The following is a 24,932-nucleotide window of genomic DNA, read 5'->3' as shown; positions in this document are numbered from 1 at the left end:
GCCAGTAACCCAGGGGGAAGGAGTACAGACTGGACACAGAATTTCAGTGCCCTCTCTCTGCTTTCTGAAAAGCAGTCAGTGTTCTGATAGGACAGAGCCAGCCCCCTGAAAAAGAGATATTCTGTTGTGCTCCCCAGTTCTCTTATCCAGCAGACAGACTCCAAGCTTCTTACTCCTTTTCACATATTGGCTGATTTCCTTGGGGATCCCCACTTACCCTGTTAGACTCAATCATCCCCGTCCTGGCATGGAACTTCACGGTTTTCAATCGAGCTCTTTCTTTCTTTTCCACCCTGTTTTGGAGTCAGAGAGGAGTCCTGTTACTCACTGCCAGTACGTGGCCTCAGCAGCCACCTTTTGGCTCCCTGAGTCCTAACTGTGTCTTGAGCACCAACTCTACCGAAAAGGAATGATAGAGCACATCCATTGCTCTCAAGCAACTTATAGTATAATAGGTACAAAAGAAAGCAATACCAGGAAGAGGGCAAGGAAGGCCTCAAGATCATGACCACTCACCTCTTCTTACTGGGGATCACACCGATTTGCTCGCTTTCTCCATGCGGGGTCACCAGTCTCGCCTGCCACCACTCATCATCAGACGCATTAATGACGTGCAGAATGTCACCATAGGAGAAGCTGAGCCCCTGGCTTGGCAGGCAGCTGTCCCGAGTTCGATCATAATCAAACAGGGCCCTGAAACACACAGCGAAAGATGAAGTCATCATCCTAACCCAGAATGCCAGGAGCCTGGCACTCTTGAAAGGATGGCAGAGGAAGGCCAACGCAAAGAGTCAGCACAGACCCAACAGTCTCAGAGCAGACCAGAGGGAATTCTCCAGGAGACTGCATCCTTCCTTCGGTCTCGATGTTATAGATATATGCCTCTTCTCAAAGAACATCCCACTCTCCCAAAAAAGGGGAATAAGAGAAAATCTTTCATGAGTCCCAATGCCTCAAAGCCTCTATCTAGACACAAGGTGGAAATCCAAAGTAGAACACACAACAGTCCTCCCCACTCACCCACATCCCAGGGAAACAAGTTAGCTCTACCAAAGGGCTTCCTCAGTTTACAAACATATCTTCAAAAAGTAGCTGAAGGTAGGACATAAAAATGTTAACTAGTCTCAAACAATGAATGGTAAATGCTGCAGAGACACAAAAGAGAAAAGGACCCCGTGTCCTGGGACAACTAAGGAAAAAGCTAAATCTGACATTCACCCACACAATAATAAAGTTGAAAGGACCCTGCCAAGAAGCCTCCTAGTTTAATCTCTCATCTTGCACAGAGGGAGAGGGAGGCTCAGGGAGGAAGAGTAATGTGACCCAGATCACACACCTACCTAACCTAGGATGGTGGCCAGGTCCTCTGACAAGACATGCAGAGTAGAGTGATAAAGGAGAAGGTGGGAAAAGGCGGGAAGGGAGCTATACCATCCAGGCTTGAGAAAAAGGAAGAGCCCAGCTTGGCTGTAGCTGGAAGTCCTAGAAACTGAGGTTGGAAATAAAGGTCCGGGCAAAATTTGGAAGGCTCTGAATATACCTGATCCAGTGGTCCCTGAAGATTTGAGAGTAGGGAAGTGACACATCAAAAGAGCCTTAGGAACATGAATCCACCCTCATATGTAACGGGATAATCGTGTGGAGTGGGGTGGGGTGGATTTGAAGGCAAATCTAAACCAAAACTACATGCTCAAATCCTTCAGGATCCACCGCTGGCTCTGGCTCTGGTGAAGCTAGCACTTCACACCAAAGCTCCCCGCTTCCGGGAATAAACTCACCTGCATGAAAGTGTCTACTATTCTCACCCACTGGATCTCTGCTCATAGAGTCACTGCGAATGGGTGATTTCAGTGAGAAGTTTGTATTTTTCTACTCGCCATCGAGCCTCTCTTTTTTATATTCTCTGTTAACACCTTTGTACACACAGCCCAGTGCATTTCCCAGACTAGTTCCAAGATTTAGACTTCTACCTGCAGTTCGGTGGTCTGTGGCTCGGCTGGAAGCTGCAAAGTAAAACCCACTATTTCCCCACGTGCAGGCCCAAATGAAATACAGAAGACAGTAAAACTGTGCAGAGTGAAATACCCATCTACTTTTTAAACTTCTTCAAACAGAAGTCTTAAGAAATCAGTATCAGATTATTTGAAAATGAAAATACCCGAACTCCCACATAAAGCCTTTATGTCCCTCAACTTGTGCACTTGAAGCGGTAAGGAGAGAGGCCGGGCCAGCAGATCAAGGAGGCACTCTGCCCAAGAGGCTCTTTCCTGGCTCTGTGCAACAGGATCAAGGCTGAATGCATTTGCCCTGCATTCGAAACTGAGTTTCCTAAAGCAAGGAAGGCATTCTGTCAGATGTTCCTACAAAGACGTGCATGGTGAAGACCTTATTCTAAGTGACAATGAGAAACACTAAATGTCATTCTGGGCTTCAAAGATTAAAACAAATGTAGTAGGGAAAAGAACAGAACTTGGATTAAGTACAAATTAGTTTGGGGAGGGAAGAAGGAAGATGTTAAAATGAATTAGGAGAGATTAGGATGAGGTTGTAAACACTGGAAGGGAGAGCTTACTGGTGACAATCCAGGGACAATCCAATATATATTCACCAGTAAGCTGCAGCACATGTGATCAAGTTGACATAAACATGTTTTCTGGATGTCAGGCAGCCAATTATTGGTCATTTTTTAAAATGTGACATTGAAATGAAACTAACATGGCAGGTCACTTCCAAGAGGAATTTCAGATACCTTACCATATTAAGACACATGTGCCAGCCACGAGCTAAGTAACAACAAAGTAAGTGTGGATCCCAGTCACCGAGAACGCCAGCAGCGAGCACTGCACACGGGCGGCAGCGCCGTGTGCTTCGCTTCTACCCACAGGCACAGGGGCCTTTTACAACTTTACTTTTAAAAAATATAAGTCAACATAAAAAGAAACTGCTTTCTAATATTTGTGCTGTTTCTTTTTCTTTTCTAACACATCTCACAATCACTGCTTCTTCTTGCTATTTGTTGATTACTTTTTTTTTTTTTTTACATTTTAGACATTAGATATTGGTTTTTCTTTCTTTTTTAAAAAATTTTATTTATTTATTTGAGAGAGATCTCGATCACAGAGGGAGAAGGAGGAGGAGACTCCCCACTGAGCAGGGAGGCCGATGCAGGACTCGATCCCAGGACCCTGGGATCATGACCTGAGCCGAAAGCAGATGCTTAATCAACTGAGCCACCCAGGCGCCCTGAGATAAATGGTTTTCGATAGCACTCACCTATCCTTTTGCCCCTGTCCTCCCAATTTAGTTATATCACATTCTGGGGGGAATAAACCATATTTAATTTTACATTATTATGTAAACAGTGTCCATAGATGACTACCCTTCCTTTCCTATAAGGTTTTTCTATGGTTTCTTTCCTGCCAGAAATACTTAATTTTTTATCTGATAATTTTTCAATATCCCTATTATTTTGTAGCTTATCTAACACAGAGGTCTATTTAGATTTACTGTTTCTTTTTGTTACAGCCAAAATATTTGAAAGCAGTTTCCTTTGTAGAGCCAGAAAAGAGGAGATAGGAAAAAGTTTAATTTTTTTGCATGTTATTATAGTATTTGAGATTTTATACTCTTCATATGCATGAATTTCACTAAAAATTAATATAAGCTCATTATAGATAATTTGAAAAACATAAAGTCTAAAAACAGAAAAATCACATTTAATATAACTCAGAACTGTTCTTTTTTTTAAAGATTTTATTTATTTATTTGACAGACAGAGACACAGCCAGAGAGGGAACACAAGCAGGGGGAGTGGGAGAGGGAGAAGCAGGCTCCCCGCAGAGCAGGGAGCCCGATGCGGGACTCGATCCCAGGACCCTGGGATCATGACCTGAGCTGAAGGCAGTCGCCCAACCAACTGAGCCACCCAGGCGCCCAGAACTGTTCTTCATATTGTTGTGATACTATATAATATTGTGTAATAAGTACACAGAAAACAGATTTCACTGAGATGGAAACATGCTGTGTATGTACAATTTGGCAACCTTAGTTGTCACTTGAAATTGTATCATTAATATTTCCCATATCATTGATTATTCATCAAAACTAATATTTTTAAAGATGGTACAATATTCTACTCTTAAGGATATTCATTAATTAAACAAGTATTTTTGAGCATCTAATATGCTCAGGCACTCTTCTGGGTGTTTAAGGAAAAAAAAAAAAGGAAGGAAAGCACCTGGCTTGAGTCATTTACTTCCGGTAAGGAACATGTTTGGCTCTAAGTTGTCCAGCAAAGAAGGCAAAAAAAAGCGCTATATCCTACTAAAAAGTGGTCCCTAAGTTTACCTGGATTTTGTTTGATGAATTTGTGGATGAGGAACACTGAACAACAGAATAAAGAATGTTTTTAAACTATGATTTTGTTAAAGACATAGCAGCACATTTGAATTTGAAATAAAAGAAAATGAATTTGAAATTCTGAACCATAACATCATTCTCAGTTGAGAATGTAAAATGAATGAATAAGAATTTCCTTTCCTTATCAGTCAGAACTACAAATGGAAAAAGAGCTTTGCAGAACATCGGAGCCTCCGAAGTCCCTAAGTTTCTTTCCAGCTCTAGCATTTCATGAGCTCAAGTCTTTCCTAGGTCTTCTCTACCAGGTTCAACATGCCCAATTCCCTCCCGAGTCCTTCCACTGTCGTGATGGTGATTTCTTTTCCAAACCCACGGTGTAGATTTTCTCTAAATCCACTTTCTCTCTTTTCCTGCGGAAATTTTATTTGACTATGAGCTAGAAAACTTCCTCAGAGATGACAGAAAGCAGGCCCAGAGGCACACACGGCCTCATCTAGAGTTGTGTGGTGGGTGACTCTCACACTGGGGCTCTTAAATCTCAAAAAAATTTCATGAGGTCTAAGTCACAGTCACATTACAACCCCCCCCCCAAAAAAAAAGCTAATTCCCCACTTGGCTATGTCTAAAAAATACCTTTCTTCCATTATTTAAACATTCACTTTGTCTACTTTGTGTGGGGCACTGTGTTTGATAGGTGGGAGACGCAGAAGCAAGATTAAGTCCTGGCCTTACAGGGTGTGCTGGCTGAATGTGTGGTAGTGAGAGGCACGAAGGCGAGATAAGACAAGGCCTAAAAGCATTCAGAGGGAGCATAGGTCAAACCTAACTTGGGAAAGCTATGAGGAGGGGTTGACTTTTGAACTGGGTCTCAGTGAAGGTTCGGGATTTCAAGAGAGATGGAGAGATGCCCTTCTGGCTAGAAAGAACAGTGTGAGCAAAGTCTTCGAGGCAAGCAAGCCACGGTGTGTGGCAGGGTCAGCAGCACCCAGATTTGGCTGCAGTGCAAGGTGCTCAGTCCGCAGTCCAGCTAAGGAGTCGGGCATTCACTTAGTGGGCCTTGTAAGACCAACTTCATGGCCTCAGCTTTTTTTTTTTTTTTTTAAAGATTTTATTTATTTATTTGACAGAAAAAGAGATAGCGAGAGCAGGAACACAAGCAGGGGGAGTGGGAGAGGGAGAAGCAGGCTCCCCGCAGAGCAGGGAGCCCGATGCGGGGCTCGATCCCAGGACCCTGGGATCATGACCTGAGCCGAAGGCAGACGCTTAACGACTGAGCCACCCAGGCGCCCGGCCTCAGCTTTTTTATCATTATCAGGCGAAACTTCCATGTGGAAGGTACAATTAAGAGAGAACAAGGGGCGCCTGGATGGCTCGGCCGGTAGAGCACAGGACTCTTCATCTCAGGGTCGTGAGTTAAAACCCCACATTGGGCATAGAGCTTACAAGAAAGAAGGAAAGAAGGAAGAAATTAAAACAACAAGCTGTGTAGTAAACTGAAAGCACCTTTCAAATGATGTATATTTCCTGTAATTGAAAAAAGTATGTAAATTAGACCTTAATGAATTTTGGGGGCACCTGGGTGGTGCAGTCGGTTAAGCGTCTGACTCTTGATTTCAGCTCAGGTCATGAAATCAAGCCCCGAGTCGGGCTCCATGCTCCGTGCGGAGTCTGCTTCAGTTTCTCTCTCCCTCTCACCACCCCGTATCTCGCTCTCTAAAATAAATAAATAAATAAATAAGTCTAAAAAATTTTTTTAGATTTTATTTTGAAAAAGTATCGACTACCTACGTGAGATCTTTAAGAAGCATGTTAAACTGTGGCCATCTAGCAGTGATGATCTCTCTAAGGAACAGCCTGGAACCTAAAATTGACAAGGACTGGCTCCTTGTTACACATGCCTCAGGTTACTGGTAAGGAACTGGTAAGAGGATGAAGGAGCACCTTTCTCCACAACCTGGATATATCCTTAGGGCAAGCACTAGAGAAAGTCAAGGCAGATACCATCCCACCCCTTTTAAATCAGACTGAACCACTGTCCCGAAACTGAAATCCTATACATGGAAGGCCCAGATGACATAGCAACAAAACTTTTCAACCTCTGACTCAAAAAGACTGAACAGAAAAAAAGAAAGTCAATACCTATTTGTCTCCAGACACCTAAAACCACAGTTAACCACTCTGGTACCTTGGTCCCACCCCCGTGTGTGTGAGTTTATTGACAAGATGGTGTGTTGGGACTAGAAGCTTCAGAAACCCCTTATTCTTTCTGGGTCTAGATAAAAAGAATTTCATGACAGACCCTGAGTTGAGGACTGGTCAGTTCAGAGGGAAACACTATGTCAGGAGAGAACAAAGCTTATGGAAATATTACCATCTCCAGCCTAAGATCACAGTAAGTAAGTCTACATAAAAGATTATTCTTCAACCCTGAATATGTTCCTCCTTGGTTATGGCCACACACCTCTGTGAAGCAAGGGAAAGCCAGATCCTGGGTTTTCCTGCAACTTCTCAAACATTATGGCCAGGCCAGAAAAACACCAACCTCTCTTAAAAGCAGGGTAAAGACTGGCCCCGAGAAAATGTGGCATGTAAAAACAAAGTGCAAGTGGGCAACGAAGCAGGCTTCCAGAGCCAAGTCACACCAGCAGGAAAAGCAGATGCTCACTTCCCAGGGTCTGCAGGTTGGAGTTCCTGAGCTAGGCTTCAGCACGGCAGCTTTAAAGGCCGCTGCCTATCTTCCTAAGGAGAAAGTGCTGCCAAAGGTTTTGAAAGATATGTTGTGTAAGTGGTGACCTTTCAAACAGTATCCCCTAAGAGCTGCGTGCACCTGCCCACATAATTCACGTGCTCTGGGGGCCTTTGCCTAATCTTCCCTTCACCTGGGACCTCACTGGCGGACGGGAAAGCAGGAAGACAATCAGCTCAAAGTAAACAGATTACCAGGCCAGTCTCCGCAGTTCAGGTCCTAAATTGTGAGGTTTGGGTCTAAAAGATCCAGAGAAATCAGAAGCACCTGGCACAGCCACCTCGGTGTCTTGGTGAACAGGAATGCAAAGAAAATGGCAACTACCAAGGAAACCGGTCGGGCAGGTTTCTCCAAGCAAAATAAACAAGAGCACTTCAGCCTCAAAGACAAGCGGCTGCTTCCGCTGCACTCACCTAGCAGCGCGCCCACCCGTCTGCCCCCGGCTCCAGCTCTCTGTGTGGCCTGGGGAGGTGGGGGAGGGGCTCTGCTGGTCCCCTCTCACCCTCATCAGCTTCCCCGGGTCCAACCCAAGTCCCACCCTTCTCCGTGACCCTGCCCACTCCAAATTTCTTTCTTCCAAACTCATGCTATGTATTTAGCAAAGACCTTTCTTAATGTTTTCTACTTACGGCTATTTAATTCCTGCAGTTTTAAAATCTTTCATAGTATATCACCAAAGGGGAAGCCCTTTGCAGACTAAGGCCCTGTCTGACGCTCATAAATGGTGGAGATCAGACTGGGGGAGTGGGGCACAAAACACCTTCCCAGTTACTCTCCAGTTGCTATCCCTCAGAGTTCTCCCATTGCACTTCCCTCCCATGCCCATTGGGGTCTAAGACACTGCTTTCTTCCTTTGGTCAGTGTTATGGGTTGAATGTTTGTGTTCCACCAAAATTCATACATTGAGGCCCTAACCTTCCAGGTGATGGTGTTTGGAGATGGAGCCTGAGGGAGGTCATTCGGTTCACATAAGGTCATGAGAGAGAGAGTTCCCCTATGAGAAGAGGAAGAGACAAGGAGATACCGCTCTCTCTCTCTCCTTGCACGCACCCAGGAAAGGCCAGGTGAGGACACAGCAAGAAGGTGGCTATCTACAAGCCAGGAAAGTTGGGGGGTGTTGCTCACCAGAACCTGAATCTGCTGGCACCTAGATCTTGGACTTCCAAGTGTCCAGAACTGTGAGAAATAAATGTCTATTGTTTAAGCCACCCAGTCTATGGTACTTTGTTATAGCAGTCTGAGCTTCAGAAAGTACCAGATAAAAGGCACGCATTATTTGAAAATTGAGCAGCCCCTCTCTTGCCTGGTCCATGTGAAGCATGTACTGAGAGCCATAAGGCAATAGTCATTCATCAGCTCTTGACCTTACTATGAGAGCTAAAATTGCTAGCAGCTTCCGAAAAGCAACCTAAAAGCCCAAACTTGAGTACTCAGGTCGATTCAAGATGGGTCATCACAAGACGCACAAGTGCAGCTGACAGCAAGTCAGGTCTTCGTGGCACTCTGTGCAGAAGGGAACATGGAGAACAAGGAAGGGCACTGTTCTCCTTAGTCTACTTCAAAGTCTCAGGCCTTAAAGGTCAGTTATGACGTTAGACAGGCAGTCAAGGACCAATTGCCCCGCAGTACATGAACATTTGGGGTCACCACACCTGTTGGGTCAGCTGAGGGGATTATAAGCACAGGTCCAGGACTGCTGTTTGGGGAATATGCTCTAGCAACAGGCAGTTCAAGAATCACTGACACAGGAAACCTGCCCCACCCACCCTCTGGTAGCCCGGAACACCACAGAAATTGCTGTTGCTTGTTAAGATGTATATTATTATCACTCCCCAAATCTGTCAGATAGTGAGGCCTGCCAGAATCACCTCATTGGCATTTTAATCCACTACTGAAGCTCATTAATGAACAAGACAAAGTCAGGCTCTCCTAAGCACCACCCTGGGCTATAAGCACAGGACAGCTGCACAATTAATGTCTGCTTGGTGACGAGAAGGAGCCTTCTGCGGCCTTCTTTGATGATCAAGCCAGTATTTCTGACACGGTTTCGGGAATGGAGACTACAGATGCCCCAACATGATTTCCTTCCTCAAGTGGGAAGAAGACTGGGATGGTAGATGGCCAGCCGGGAGGCCAGGACTCCCCCAGAGACCTGCCTGATGTAGTTCTGTGGCTGTGAAGAATGCACCCAGCCTGGTGATTTGCAAGAAGAGACTTGCAAAAGCTCTTTCTACAAATATACTCTCAAGCCTCTTGGCAGCTTTTGGAGGACAAGGTCTTTCGTTCATTCATTCATTCAAGAAATAGACAAAAGAACATCCAAGTTTAGAACTTGGAGGGTCCCTGGAACTCTCACCTACCCTGTGTCTTTTCGTACTCCCTTCACATCAGAATGACCTGAATTAAACACCCCAACCACCCTGATCCTGAGCAAGAGGCTCAAGAGAGACATACTTCTGTGGACTTTTCCAGCGTGGAAGGCAAGTTCACTAGCAGACAAAGCTCTAGAGTGGGCAGAAAGACAGGCTCCGCTCATCCTACCTACACCACTGAAGAGATGAGGCTAGTATGGTGAAGGCTGGGGAAGGCCTTTCCATTAAGTCACTAGTGATCTTAAAACCAAGTCACATTTTCTAAACACTGTAATCTTTCCTTCTTCCCACAAATCCCACCGCCCCCCTCTCATTCGTACAGCCGCAGCTACCTAGGGCTTCACCTGCTATAGGCTCGGTGGCGCTGCAAGAGAGTGTTATTTGCTTGGCAACCCATGCACACCAGAGAATAACAGACACTCAGGAGAAGGCAAGGGAGAAAAAAACGTATCAGAGGGGAAACAAGAGCGAAAAGAATCAGAGGTGAAACCCCAACTGAAAAGGGCTCCTTCGCCTGAACCACCTGCTGCCCAGTGTCTTCTGTGTAGAGGGCAAGCTACTGGAGGGCAAGCCCGGCATCCGCTGCTTCCTTGAATCCACCTCCACAACCATGCCCCGATTCTCAGCCCTGTGCTTCCCTGCTTTCCGCACAGTAGGAGCTACCGTAAGCATCATGTTCGGTTGTTCAAGTGAAACAGAAACAAATAGCCACTGTGACAAACAACTGGTTATTCCTGAGCGTTCTGATTGCTTGTTAAAAAAAAACAAACAAACATTTCCCCAAACCCAGTGAATCCAAAGCAGTAAAAGAGGAGCCTGGGGATCTGTATTTTTCCTAGCATGCGGGCTGATTCCTATCAGCAAGTTTGGGAAATGCTGAAAGAACCAGGCTCCATGGTCAGAACAACCGGGTTGAAATTCCAGTTTTGAAACTTCTTGGCTGTCTAACTGGAGTCTGTTTTCTCATCTGTAAAATGAGAATAAGGTCTACTTTGCAGCATCATTTAAAGGATTTTAATCACAATTTAAAGAGGATCACAAAGGCCCTAATGCATAGATGTTCCCTGACAGTTTGCTTCCCTTTATCCTGAAGACATCTCAGAACTACTGAAAACTTCTGATTAGATTATGTCCAGATTGTTGCTTTAGCTTCAAGCCCCTCTTGCAACAGCCAGGCAAATGGGTGCCCAGCCTCTTCTGAAACACCTCCAGTAACAAAAGATCAAAATTTACTATCTCTGGAAGCAGTCCATTCCATTTTCAGACAGTCTTAATCATCAGCTCTTTCTTCCTTCTGTGGAGCTGAGATCTGCCTTGGGTGACAGAACAAATCTAATCCCTTTTCCACATGATAGGGCGATGCAATTAACTCAGATAAGGAAATTGAGGAGCAGCAGGTGTGTGTGGGGGGGGTTCAGTTTTGAACACACTGCTTGTTTGAGGCACTGGGAGCGCAGCTTCATGCACACATCCAGCAAGTAGTTGATATGCAGGTCTGGGGTTCACTAAAGACATCAGGGATGTCATTTATACAATAACAGGATCAGAATCTGTGAAAATAAATGACATTGCCATTTAGGGGGCAGAGCTAATGAAAGATATCAAGGAATGATTAGCAAGGTAGGAAGAGAGCCTTTAAAGAAGCAAGCAGGGAATTCGTGGGAACAAATGTGGTGAAGAGGTCAGACCAATGGCAGAGAATCAGTGAACCAGTCATTGGATTTGATGACTAAGAGGTCACCGTGGATCCCTGACAGAGCTGGGCTTCTGCTCCTCTCCGGAGCCTTCCGGAGTTGCTTGGAACCACACCACCATGCTGAAAAGCAGATGCACACTTCCTTTCCTACTGAAAGAGAGGTGATTTGAAGACATAGCAGGGGCAAGTACAGATAACTCCCAGGCTCCTATCTTCTGGTGCAACTCTGTCTAGTACAGTCCTTCCTGGATATGAACCACAGTAAAGAACTTTCCTGTGTTTAATACTGCATTTGCCCAACTTACTGAACCATTGATTTTGCACACAATACTTATTAACATCTCGGGGAACCAGTGTTTCCTGGCACAGAATTTGGCACATGTGGCAAAGAGAAGAGAGACAACAGTTTAAGGGACTATTGGTATCAAGGGAATTTTTCTTCTCTTCTTTTTAAGAATGGAAGAAACTTGAATTTGTTCACATGCTAATGAAAAGGAACGAAGTGCAGAATGAAAGAATGCCAAACAGGCACAAAAGGGAACAGAACAAGCCAGGCTCTGGTAGAGGGGTTAGTTTAGCGAAGACCTCAGCTCACTGCTTTAGCCCCATAAAACACTTTCCTTGACGAAGTCTAAGTCTAGTGATCACAAATGTTCATTATTATAAAGCAGAGAGCACCCATGTTATCTAGATGAGGTTAAGGGCAGATTATATAAACCATATAAACTGATTCACTAGAAACCGAGTGCAGTGTCCACCCCCTCCCCAGAGTCAGACACAATGTATCCCTTTCCCCAGGGCCAGAGAAGAGGGTGTTCCAGGTCTTTTGGGTCTTCTAGGTCAGGAGCTAATGCCCCACTTCCCCTACCCAGGCAGGGAGAGCTCTAGCACAGGATAGGTGGAGAGAGGAAATCTAAAAATAAAGCTCTCCGAAGAAACTGTCTTGCCTAAAGAGCAGCTTCCCACGCACACTGGAGTGCCACATCTGCGGGGGCTGGCAGCACGGGAACGGAACAATCCTGACCAAGTCACATAAGTATTACCCTTTTGCCGGGGGCAACAGCACATTTCTGCTTCCCCCATCAGTGTGCCGGGGTCTAGGCTACAGACCCAGAGCAAGGGCTTAGTGACGGAAAACAGGAGACTGAAAAGATCACCAGTGACTAGTCCAGCCTTCCCCTAGCTCTCCTCCCTTCACAGCAGGAGATGGGCAAGCTACTGGAGGGGAAGCTTCTATGCATATGTGGAAGGGGGGGATGCAAAAGTGAAGAAAGCTGCTCTCAACAAACAAGGAGTCAAGTTGAGGGCTCATTTTTTAAAAAAGAATCATGAAGGTTTCTAGTGGGCTTTAGACTCACAGCTGGGCTGCTCCCTGGGCTCCGCTCCCTGCAGGCAGGCCAGGGACTACCAGCTGAGGGAAAAGGAAATCAAGCACTGGAACCGAACTGCAATTAGCATTTATATCCACTTGCTATCCTCAAGTCAAACCCCAAAGACAGAGCAGTTGTCCCATTGCCAGGCAATTAGCAAATGTAGCCTTCTCTCCTAACCCCGCAGCAGGTATCAGAGGCCACTAGAGAAAGTTCAACCCAAGAGTCTAACACAGCCCCACACCTAAGCATTAAACACACACACACACACACACACACACAGAGCGCTATCTCTGACTCAGGGGAGTTACCTCACCACCTCTTACTCTAAGGATTTTAACCTTGGAAAGATACAATGTACTTGCACCACACTGTTGGGAGTTTTGCCAAGAAGCTAGGGCAGGAAGAAGAAAACTATCCCTACTTCTACAAGGAGGCCATAGTGTTCACTTAGCAGTCCAACTCCCCAAGAGGTTTGTACTTTGACCTGCCAAAGTATTATAATATGCCTCCAGGGTCAAAAGCTTAACCTTGCTCAGTATCTCAGAATAGCTTTCAGCAGCAAGACAGTCAATGCTATATATCCGTTCCCTCCACCCACCCTTCCTGGGGACCATACACCATCCCATCCCATGTTCCATGATTCAGATACGGCAGACCGGCGCAGCAGGGAGGAAGAAAACACCGTTTTTAAAAAAAGACCCAGAAGCAGCAACCTGTCAGTTCTTTGGTCTCTTACAAGAGACCCTGTACCAGAACACAGTGATAGCTGATATGCTCAGACACAAAGGCTGATGTCTACTATGCATATGTGGAAGGGGGGGATGCCAAGTTTTCCCCTCAAATCACAGATTGCGAGCAAAGTACTCTGAACATTTGAGTGCTGTTTGAATGCTGACTAGCAACAATCACCCAGCAGTCTTTTACAATTAGAGCAAACTGAAATGTTCTCGTACTGAGTCATTCATGAGCAAAGAGGAAGAAGCCAGCTCACAGAAGGGAGAGACCCTGACCATAAAGTACACAGCCTGAGCATACAGTGCAGAATGTTGCTTTAGTACTGGGAGCACACGCTCCCAATCCCACTAGTTAAACAGGAAGGGCTGTGTCGGCACAGAGCTCTCCTCACGCCGCACAAGGCCTGGTGCTCAGAAGTGTGACTTACCTGACATACAAAGACCTCTTCTCACTTGTTCGGAGGGACCCAGACCCAGAGCTCATGCTGCTGTTCATCATTTGTTCTCGCAAGTCATGTATCTTCGATTCAAAGCGACTGTACTCTGTCAGGGAGACAAGGAAAAGAATGAACCCAAGGAGCTGCACCAAGCCTGGGGGCCAGTGGCTGAAGAGCCAGGAGGACACTGGGCTTCAAAGCCGCCGGCGCCAGCACAGTCAATCTTTGCTGTGATAAGCAGAGTCCCTCCTCCAAGCACAGACAGACGTCTTTCCACTCACTGACCAAGAGAAGGAAGAAACACACCTGAAAAAGGAGTAACCTTCGGACATACCGAATGGCAAAAGCTCTTATCTGCCTTGAAATCTCACTGATCCTTAAAAAAACAAAAACAAACAAACCAACAAAACAACTGGAAAGAGGTTCCAGTGCAGCCTTCATAAATCTTTGGAGCAGGCACTAAGGCCCAAGGAGAGCAGATGGGAAAGGAGACTTTCCCAAAAAAGTGGATTGCAGAGAACAGATGGCCCTGAGACACAGGGTGGAGGGGCTGGAAAGGACCTGAGGCCATTATATCATTGTTAGGCAAGGAAGACGATTTGTTTCTAGATGACGTTTTCTTTTTTTGGAGGGGGAGATTGGAACCCAGTACACAAAGGTAAAAACAAACAAACCTCACAAGCAGATGAGAAGATCACAAAGCTCTCCCGAGTTATTTCCCTTCTAACAAACAGAAATTCTCCCAAACCGAGAAGTCTGCTGTCACCTTTCTCCTCCAAAATCATCTAGTCCATGGGGTTGTTAAGTCCATATGCCCAGCTTTATACCCCACTACCACCATCACAACAGCCTGGAAAGGCAACTACGCGTTTACTCCCAACTTGAGAAAACCTGATAGAGGAAAATTAATTCTAGCTGTACAATTATTATAAAAGGCTTTTTTTTTTAAATAGGGATGCTTTGCTGTGACATTCTCCTGGTACATTTAAAATACGATATTCACATTTATTCTCCCCCCACACACAACAATTTTTAAGGTCTGTAACTGCTGCATAAAATGGGATATATGTAAAGCACAGGCTGTGGAAATGGGAGAAGATAGGCATACCTCATTATGACAAGATTTCAAAGGAAGACAAAATTTATAGTAGGGGTTGAAGGTTGTAGAACTGCTTTAAAAAACAAACATATTTCCAGGGAAAAAGAATTCCACAAAAGCATTTTCATGCACCATAGAGGGCTGGCAAGAAGCATCCCCATCTAGTCTGTATGACTCTACACACAGAAAACAAAACACCTGTTCCAACACCTGACACTCCCCTTCCCTCCGCAAAGCAACCTGACCTTCAGCTGGGTATAAAGGGAAATGCTAAAAAGCCTTAAGGGGAGGGAATGGAGTTTTAACTCACACAAATATCCTCAACAAAGTTTATTTTTGTTCACTCTGGTACCAATGAAGCCAACTGGTTAAATTCATGTGTTCTTTGATTCATCACGCACTGGTGTTATGGTGATTTGTCCTCATTACCCACTCCCGTCCCTGAAATCCTGCAGGAAGCGGTTAAGTCACTGACTCACCCATTAAGTGTTGGGGGAAAAAGACAGCAGCTGGACAGTGTCCCCGTTCTGAGGGTTACAAGGCAACACATCAATATCAATGAGGCGTCACGATCGAAATGTAGAGGGTGGCAACCGGTGTGTCACAGAAGCCCTGGACCGCCCGAGAGTGCAGCAGCAGGGCTGTCTACCTTTCCTCCTGCCCAGGGAACTGGCCCTACTCCAGGGCTCAGCCCTCCACCCGGGCCCTCTTGTGGGCTCCTTTCTGGTCCTCCTCCTCACTCACGGGCTAGCAGGAGAAGTTGGTGAGACAAAGAGATTTCTGACCAGGCAGCCCTTTCTTGGGGAAGATAAAGTAGAAGGCAGAAATACGCATTGAACCCAGAAAAAATATATACCAAATCTATCCCTAAGCCATTTCCCCCCTCTCGCAACTTGTTTATATATTCCCTTCTTTGGAATTGACTTGCCCGCTGAACTCCAACTTAGCAGCAGGTCACGGCAGTTGCTTAGTAACTACGTTTCTTAAAAAATCCTTTAAAAAACAACCACCAAACCACTATTTCCTCAAAGCTCCTAATCCAAGGTTGATAATGCTGGGCCAGAGGGCCCACTTAAAATAGACTACAGAAAGAGAACAAGGCTGTTGCTTTAAGGAATCCACGTTCTGTCTTCTATGTGCTACTAAGTTTTCAAGACTATTAAATTGTGTTTTATTCATTTTCTCCCATTCAGATGATCCCCTTAGAGTTCCAACTGCTCATCAGTCTCTGGCTTTTATCTGTAGAATTATCCAATGTCCACTAGGCACAGGGTAGCCTCTGAATAAATGACTGTTGGGTAAATGAGGAGCAAATTAGAAAACGGTGCCCAAGTTGATGCTTCTGTTCTCAAACTAATAAACCTAATGGTTTATTTAACTGATGGCTGCCAGCTTCACTGAGGGCTTGGGAAGGTAGTTAAGAACTGTTACCATTTCCTTTCATTCCCAAGGTTAACTGTTGGGAGTAATTAGGGTATATGGTTTTTTTTTTTTTAAAGATTTTATTTATTTATTTAAGAGAGAGAATGAGAGAGAGAGAGAGAGAGCATGAGAGAGGGGAGGGTCAGAGGGAGAAGCAGACTCCCCGCTGAGCGGGGAGCCCGATGCGGGACTCGATCCCGAGACTCCAAGATCATGACCTGAGCCAAAGGCAGTCGCTTAACCAACTGAGCCACCCAGGCGCCCAGGTATATGGTTTTTAAACACCCTTTTGTAATGTTAATAACCCACAGTGGGCATCTGGTTAACAGACTTTGTTTATAACAAAGAAAAATAATAAATCTAACAAAAAACATTTAGAATAGTCTTTAGATAGTACCTCATCTTAATACTAGAAGCATCATTTTCCAAGGACAGAAGCTTCACATAAAAAGCATCTGAAGTCTAAGACCTCACCGTCCCTCCTCCCCTTCCACTTATAACTAAGGAAGCCATCGCTGGAAGGCATCTCCTAGGCTGGTCACTGCCTAGTCACTGCCTACCAGACCAGCCTCTAACCCAAAGGGCCCACTTCAAATAGACTACTTTAAAGAAACACCACTTACTACTTAACTCTCAAGTCTACTAAACTATGTTTTATTCATTTTTTCCCATTCAGATGAACCCAACCATTTGCGACCCACAAAGATATCCACAGTGAGTCACTGCTCCCTGGTTCCCTTTGCTAATCATGGAGAGAGAAATGAGGAGTGGGGGCACAATCAGATGTCATTCCCTGAAACAGGGTTTCTCATTGACCGCCTGGGGTGCCACTGAAAGAGCAGGATTTTGGATCCAACCCTAGACACACGGACTCAAAATCTATTGAGCAGGCCCAGGAATCTGCATTTTTACCAAGCATCAAGGTGATTCTGATGTCCGATAAGGTTTGAAACTGCTGGTCTTGACTTACAAAATTGAGTTTGTTCTATTAGTTCAGGGAAAAGCTAAGGTAAGTATCCTGCAGCGTGTATCAAAAGGAAGGTAGGCCCAGAGGGTTGGAAAACTCTCAAAAAAAAAAAAAAATTTGCCAATACAGTTGCAAATCCTGAAGGAAAGGAAAGCGCTAGAGGCCTCTGTCCAATGTGCCTGCACAGAAAGCTGATGAATTTACACTTTTTTAAAAATAAAAGTAGCACATGATTTTAAAAAATCTTTACCTTTTTCCTTTAGACATTCCTGTATCACTTGCCCCATCCCACTTACCCAAAGATAACCAGTTAATATTTCTAGCACGTATCCTTCCAGACTTACTTCCATAAACATATATATATATACTCACAAGTCACAAAGAGTCACATAAATCTACTTTTTTCATCCTCTAATAGGTCATGGAAACCCAGCCATGTCAGTACATAGAGATATATCTCATTCTTTTTAATAGCTGCATAGTATTTCATACTATGGATAGACCATAATTTATTCAGTCATATCCCAACTGATGTACATTTAAATTGTTCATAATTTTTAATATTACCACCAATGCTGCACTGTATATTTGTATGAGCATTTCTATAGAATAGATTTCCCAAAGTGAAGCTGCAGGGTCAAATTATATGCACACAAAAACATTTGACTGGCACTACCAAATTGAACCCCAACCTTCTGAAACCTTTATGACTGGAGGCTGAGGACAAATTGCTATTCTAAAGCTTCCAGCAGCTTTTCCATTTCTGAAGAAGTGGAGGCAGAATTTACCTTTGAGGACAAATTGATCTTTTGTTTGGGGAAAAAAACCACTTCAATGAACCTTTTGGTTTTGCAAAAGTAAAGGCAAGACTGTAATATGGAATAGACAAAGACAAAGAGGAACCTCAGATATTCCCTCCGCATAATCACAGAAAATGTCAGCCTCCTGTGGGTGGAGTTGTTGGTTCAAAGGACTTGTCCTACCACCTATATGATGCTCTATAGACACTCTGGAAATATCTACCTCTAGACTTGACCACTCTGCCTCCCCCTACTTGATGACCTCCCTGTTACTGTAAACAAAACCCCCTTTCCCCTGCACACAACCGGTGTTTCAAGTTTTGCTGATATTTGTTCCTAATTGCTTCCTCAATCCACCGCTTTCTTTCTAACTTCATTGTTGTTGCCTTACTGTTGATTTTGCCTCTTCATTTTCTCTTGACTATCCTAAGAGTGATGGAAAGAAGTTATTATTTTTTTTATAAAGATTTTATTTATTTATTTGATAGAGAGAGAGACAGCGAGAGAGGGAACACAAGCAGGGGGAGTGGGAGAGGGAGAAGCAGGCTTCCCGCCGAGCAGGGAGCCCGATGCGGGGCTCGATCCCAGGACTCCGGGATCATGACCCGAGCCGAAGGCAGACGCCCAACGACTGAGCCACCCAGGCGCCCCTGGAAAGAAGTTATTAAAAGATTTTAAGTGAAGGAATGACTTGAGCAGGGGGGTGTGTATGTGTGTATCACGAGGGCTACTAAGGGGAGATAAAGTGTGGTTGGTGCCTCACATGTAGATTTAACAGCAGAGGACCACGCTTTCTCTTTCTGTCTAGCCCCTACAGCCCCTAGTATAAGTAGCCCCCGCTTTTACATCAGCCAAACCAGCCAGCACTCAGCCTCTTGCTCAAGTATGTCCAATGTTGGGAAGCTCTCTATTCCTTCGTTATTAGACTAGACAACCCTATTCAAGAGAAAATTCTTGGTTTAAGGGCCATTTCTTTTGCCAGCTGGTCCTAATTTTGGTGTCTAAAACAACATTTAAAACATGATGGATCTCTTCTTCATAATAGTATGAAGGAACAGTTTAAAGAAGGTCAAAGAACTGGGAAAGCCTGGAGCAGGTTCCAAGAATACTGAATAAGTCTGAATAGAAGGTAGAGTGTGAAAAGGGTAAGGTGGCAGTGATGGAAGGTTGGGGACCAGATTCTAAGAGTTTGAGATAAGACTTTCTTACTAGGCTAGGGGAACCACTGTTAAGTGTTTAAATAGGGACATGACACAATCAGAACTAGGGGGTTTGGGGGGAAGATTATTCTGGGAATGTAATATAGAATGGAGGACAGAGAGAAAGATAACAGAGACCAAGAACCTCTTCTACGGGTAGAGACAATGACTTGAAAGGCCTGACATAGCAGGGGGGGCAATTGAGAATACAAAAAAAGGGACAAGAATCAAGAAATATGTTGGAACTAGAAGAGATAAAATTTGACATCTGATTGGATGAAGGGATCAAAGGCAACTTCTGAGTTTTTTCCTGAAAGACCAGGAAAAAGTGGGATAATATCAGCCATAATAGAGAATAGTCATCATGTCCTCAAAATAAGCTATCCCTTCTCCAGGCTAAATATTATTACTTCCTTAAGTATTCTTCGTCTAACATGGTTTCCAGACGCTGTACTACTTCTCCCTTTTAAAACCTAGTGCCCAGAATTTGTGGTGATGTCATTTCCTTTACAAAATTATAAGCTCCTTGATGTGGGTTTTTTTTTCCTTCTCAAAGTTTGGCAATCAGCACCCTTGTTGAGTCAACAAACTTTTATTGAATGTGTTAATTCATGATAAAGATCTAACAGGACAAACCTGGACACTAATTCTCAAGTTCTGGCTCCTCAGGAACAAATTAAGAAAAAATACAAAACTTTCCCCTTCTACCCACCCCAAAATGCTAAAAACTGACCAACAAAACCACAAACCATTTATGCAAAACACTAACATGTCAGAGGTTTCAAGATCTACTTAATAGCCTAATAAAGCATCAAAGAGGACCAAAACTACAATGTTCACTAATATGAACTGGACACACATCCAAGCCTCCAAACCCATCTCCCCTCTAATAAAACTTTGCTCTCAAACCCATCTACCTTCCTAATGACAAAACTGTTTTCTCAGGGGGCACCTGAGTTAAGCTTCCAGCTCTTGATTTCAGCTCAGGTCATGATAAGCCCTGTGTAGGGCTACATGCCGGGCAGGGCACCTGCTTAAGATTCTCACTCTCCTTCTCCCTCTGCCCCCCCCACTCTAAAAAAACTGTCTTTTCTGGATAGAAAATGACACTTGTCATTAATTTGGAAAAGCTGAAAGGGGCTCAGTTTCTTAACCCATAGAAAGTTTATTTGGGCCTTGATTACGGGTAGGAAAATGTAGAGACAGGAAACAAATGGTAGCAACAAAGGGTACTTATTCTTCACGTGGTATAGACTACCAATGATTTGAGTGAAGATACAAAAAAGGAAATGCTACAAAATAAAATAAAAGCCATGCCTATCAAATTTGGAAATGACAACAAAGCCAGGGAAACAACTGAATGACAGACTTCAGACATACAGATTTCAACAGGTAGCAACAATAGGAAGACACAAATAAAGTACAAAAGAACTGTAACTTCCTGACCTTGAGTCCCTGTACAAATACTGAGCAGGGAAGACGGGGCTGGATAACTGCACGTGTATTGATTAGCTAGAAACTCCAAATAAGTCAATAGCTGCCCAAAGGCTCATTTGTTCTTACAGAAGTACAGGTGTTCAAATCTCAAACTCATACAGCTCTTGTTTGCCATTAGCTGAGCTGCACTGAGCTCAAGGGAATCACCCACTGTGAAAATGTACAGAACTGTGGTGGAAATGAAGTGACAACCTCATGAGACAGTCACAGATTTTGATGTGTATGAATAGTGTTTTAGGTTTCTATAGTTGCCTTTGGAGCGCAGACCCTCAGGATGTGTCTAAATTACAAGCATCTGTCCCAATAATATAGCTCATGTTTTCAAAAGAAATGGATGGAACTGATCCTTAAAGAAGAAAGAAAGAAACAGAGAGAGAGAGAGAGAGAGAAAGAAAGAAAGAAAGAAAGAAAGAAAGAAAGAAAGAAAGAAAGAAAGAAAGAAAGAGAAAGAAAGAAAGAGAGAGAGAGAGAGAGAGAGAGAGAGGGAGGGAGGGAGGGAGGGGAGGAAAGGAAAAAAATGGATGGAGCTGAAAGTAAAATAAGTCCATCAAGAAGATACCTGTTGGTGTGGAGGTAAGTATATAAATAGCCAAATAGCATATTTCTAGGAATCACAAATAAAATAATATGATAATATTAATAATAATTAGTTGGGTTAGTTTTTAATTATAGGGTCTACTATTTAAAGAATCTAAGACCTCTAAAACGAGACAGTTCCTCAGGTCCCTTCTAATTTTGACATAATTATGATTTTATGACCAAATCAATGAGGCCCATAAGGAATCAAACCTAGGGCTAATCTAAAATTTTTAAATATGAGCCAGAAGAGGGAAATCTTCACATCTGCAAATAATCTTAAGTTCTCTGGGTCAAAAAATAATACCAAATCAATGGGTAGAAATTGCAAAAAAAAAAAAAAATGTCTTAAGGCTATGTGAGAGGGCAGAAAAGTGGCAAACAGGTCTCAATATGAGCAAATATTGCTCGAAGAAAAATAATTTCAGGTCTACTTTTAGAACAATGGGCTCGGAACCATGACTAACCCAAAACAGAAACCTCAGTGTCATTGTTCTGGTTCCTACATTGCCACAATGTGCTTCCTCAGCCATACACACACATGGCCAGGGTTCTGGATAGCATCCTGATACTGGAAATAAAACAGATCAGCATGCCATAAAAGATTCCAGTTTATCCCTGTTGACTGGATGTTTCTGTCCCCCAAAGAGCTTAGTGAGGATGCAAGAAGAGCTACTGAGCAAAAGTGCTACAGAATATAAAGGTTTCATTACATTCAGCCGCCTGGTCTTAAATGAGTAGAATGATAAACGCTTTGACCTCACACCAAGCAAAGAAAAAGTTATTCACAGGACTTTGCCATTGGTCCTTCTCACCTATCCCAGATGACCCAGCAGATTAGGGTAAAAGCCTCAACTAGGACCTTTTCTCTGTTTCAAAGGAGCTTCATATAGTATATTCAAATGCAGGATTAACAAAGCCTTTAGCTCCTTCAACCCATAATCCAAACTGTATATAAGAACCACCCCAAGACAAAACACCTCATCTAGAAAACATGAGAATGAAGACAAAATATACCTTTCCCTGCTCTCAAGATAGCGGGCAATCTTGTTCATAATAATCTTCCACTTAACAGAGATGCTGCAACACAGTGATTGAAACAAAACATTTTATGATTAAACTTACTAACTTGAGTTAATGTTAATGTAACTGATTTCTACATTTTACCAGGTCAATTGAGAGTCTAGAGTCAAATGTTCTTCACTCTGACAGGATCACAAATCCACTGACAATCTTTACTGGGGTATCAACGGAATCTTTTGAATCAAGTTTCCATGGGAGGAACCCAGAAAAATGGGACCTAGAGAAAGACTTCCTGTTACTGTGGTCGTCTGTGGTCATTTTTCAGTAACTGATAATCCCAGAGTAAAATATTACAGAACAGAATAAGATACCAAAATCCAAATTGTGTGTGTGTGTGTGTGTAATAAAGGTGGCACTTCAAAACAGTAGGGAAATGATGGATTATTTATATTTAATAAATGGTACTGAGGTAATTCATTAAACATCTGGAGCACAAAAAGGTACTATCCTACCTTACATCATAAATTCCAGGCAGGTTAAGGTTTTAAGTGTGAAAACAATAACATTAAATAACTAGAATAAAACAAAAGCGAACATTTACTTGTTAAAGGTACAAAAGAAAACACTGATAGACTACATAAAAACATAAAATATCTGTACATCAAAATAAAATAAAAAAGCAAACTACAAACTGGGAAAAATCTTTGTAATATACATGACAAAGAATTAATATTCTAACTACATTTAAGCTTTTACACATCAATAAGAACTTATGAACACACCTCAATAGGGAAATGGAGAAAAGGTATGAACAAGCAATTCACACACACACAAAATGACCAGTGAACATATACATGCACACACACATTCAATTTTTTTTTTAATTTTTTTTTTTATTTATTTGAGAGAGAGAGAATGAGAGACAGAGAGCACGAGAGGGGGGAGGGTCAGAGGGAGAAGCAGACTCCCTGCTGAGCAGGGAGCCCGATGCGGGACTCGATCCTGGGACTCCAGGATCATGACCTGAGCCGAAGGCAGTCGCTTAAACAACTGAGCCACCCAGGCGCCCCTCAATTGTTATTAAAAAAAAGAAATAAAAATTAAAATATGAGTGAAATAACATTTTTACCTATCAAATTTGCAGAGATTTAAAAAAAATAATGCTCCATGTTAGCAAGATCTCAAACTACACACCCTCTATACTGTTGGTGGAGGTGGAGACCAATTTGGCAAAATATATCAAGTCTTAAACATGTTCATACCCTTTGGACCAATAACTCCACACCAAGGAATTCATTCTGAAGAAGCAATATCAGATTCACAAAAAGCCTCATACAAGGATATCCATCAGTGTTATTTTTAAGATAAAAAATTGGAAACTGGGCGCCTGGGTGGCTCAGTTGGTTAAGCGACTGCCTTCGGCTCAGGTCATGATCCTGGAGTCCCGGGATTGAGTCCCGCATCGGGCGCCCTGCTCGGCAGGGAGTCTGCTTCTCCCTCTGACCCTCCTCCCTCTCATGCTCTCTGTCTCTCATTCTCTCTGTCTCAAATAAATAAATAAAATTTAAAAAAAAAAAATTGGAAACAACCTAATGTCCACCAAAAAGGGAATATAGTCACACGAATTATGGCACACACATGATGAAATATTATTTAACTATTAAAAACCATTTTAGTAAGATATTCATGACATACGGCAAGTTAAAAGCAAGGATACAAAACTGCTTAAATCAATGATTCTAGTCTTGAAAGAGATACATACATATTATATGATATATAAAAGTTTGGAGGGAAATAACAGCCAACACATACATACACATACAGACACAAACTGGTTATTTCTAGAGGTAGTTTTACAGGAGATTTGATTTTTTTTTTTATTTTGTATTTTTCTGTATTTTCCAATTTGCTATAAATCTAAATGCAATACAAAAATAAATATAATTTGAGGAGAGTGGGGAGGCAGACTGAATAGGAAAGGCCCAAGGACAAAGCCAGGACACACACAACCACTAGAAACTCCCCTCCACACTGCTCCTGGCTCATTCATCATTTTCCTTTGGGACTGATCAATCAGTTGCAGACAAATCCCCTTAGACATATTATCACTATTATCACCTCACCATCTTATCCAGAGAAACCTTGCCAATTCCTTGTCAAAATCTAGATATACCACATCTACCATATTTCCCTGACCTACCAGTCCAGTAACCCTGTCCCCTCAAGGCAATTTGGCAAGTCTGACATGACTTGTTTGAACCTGGTAAACCAATACTGGTTCCTGTGCTCACCATTTTTTTTCTGAGTGTTTACAAAACAACTCTTAATAATCTAGTCTGGGGGCACCTGGGTGGTTCAGTGGTTAAGGTTAAGCATCTGACTCTTGGTTTCTGCTCAGGTCATGATCTCATGGTCATGGGATCAAGCCCCATGCATCGGGCTCCGAGCTCAGCGTGCTCAGCAGGAAGTCGGCTTGAAGATTCTCTCCCTCTGGCCCTCCCCGCCCCACTCGCATGTGTGCACATACATCCATGCACTCTCTCTCTCTAAAATAAATAAATCTTTATTTTTTTAAAAAAAGATTTTATTTATTTGACAAAGAGAGAGCACAAGCAGGGGAAGCGGCAGGCAG

The 24,932-nt window shown here is 43.3% G+C and overlaps 1 protein-coding gene across 6 annotated transcripts in view; it reads right to left on the bottom strand.

Moving 5' to 3' along the window:
* Positions 1-24,932, bottom strand: part of DLG3 (discs large MAGUK scaffold protein 3) — a 54,955-nt gene that overhangs the window by 12,157 nt on the left and 17,866 nt on the right. For all 6 annotated transcript variants that reach the window (XM_045879278.2, XM_045879283.2, XM_045879285.2 and 3 more), the window contains 3 exons: positions 13,709-13,823; positions 517-693; positions 218-293 (listed from right to left, as the gene is read on the bottom strand). In XM_045879278.2, coding sequence (XP_045735234.1) covers positions 218-293; positions 517-693; positions 13,709-13,823 — 368 coding nt within the window. The remainder of the gene's footprint in view (positions 1-217; positions 294-516; positions 694-13,708; positions 13,824-24,932) is intronic.

Source organism: Mirounga angustirostris, unplaced genomic scaffold, assembly GCF_029215605.1.
Source record: "Mirounga angustirostris isolate CCGP_5_RB_7025 unplaced genomic scaffold, mMirAng1.0.hap1 SCAF_11, whole genome shotgun sequence".
Lineage (NCBI taxonomy): Eukaryota > Metazoa > Chordata > Mammalia > Carnivora > Phocidae > Mirounga > Mirounga angustirostris.
The sequence above is the reverse complement of the archived record's forward strand: the minus strand, read 5'-3'. Positions and strand labels throughout refer to the sequence as shown.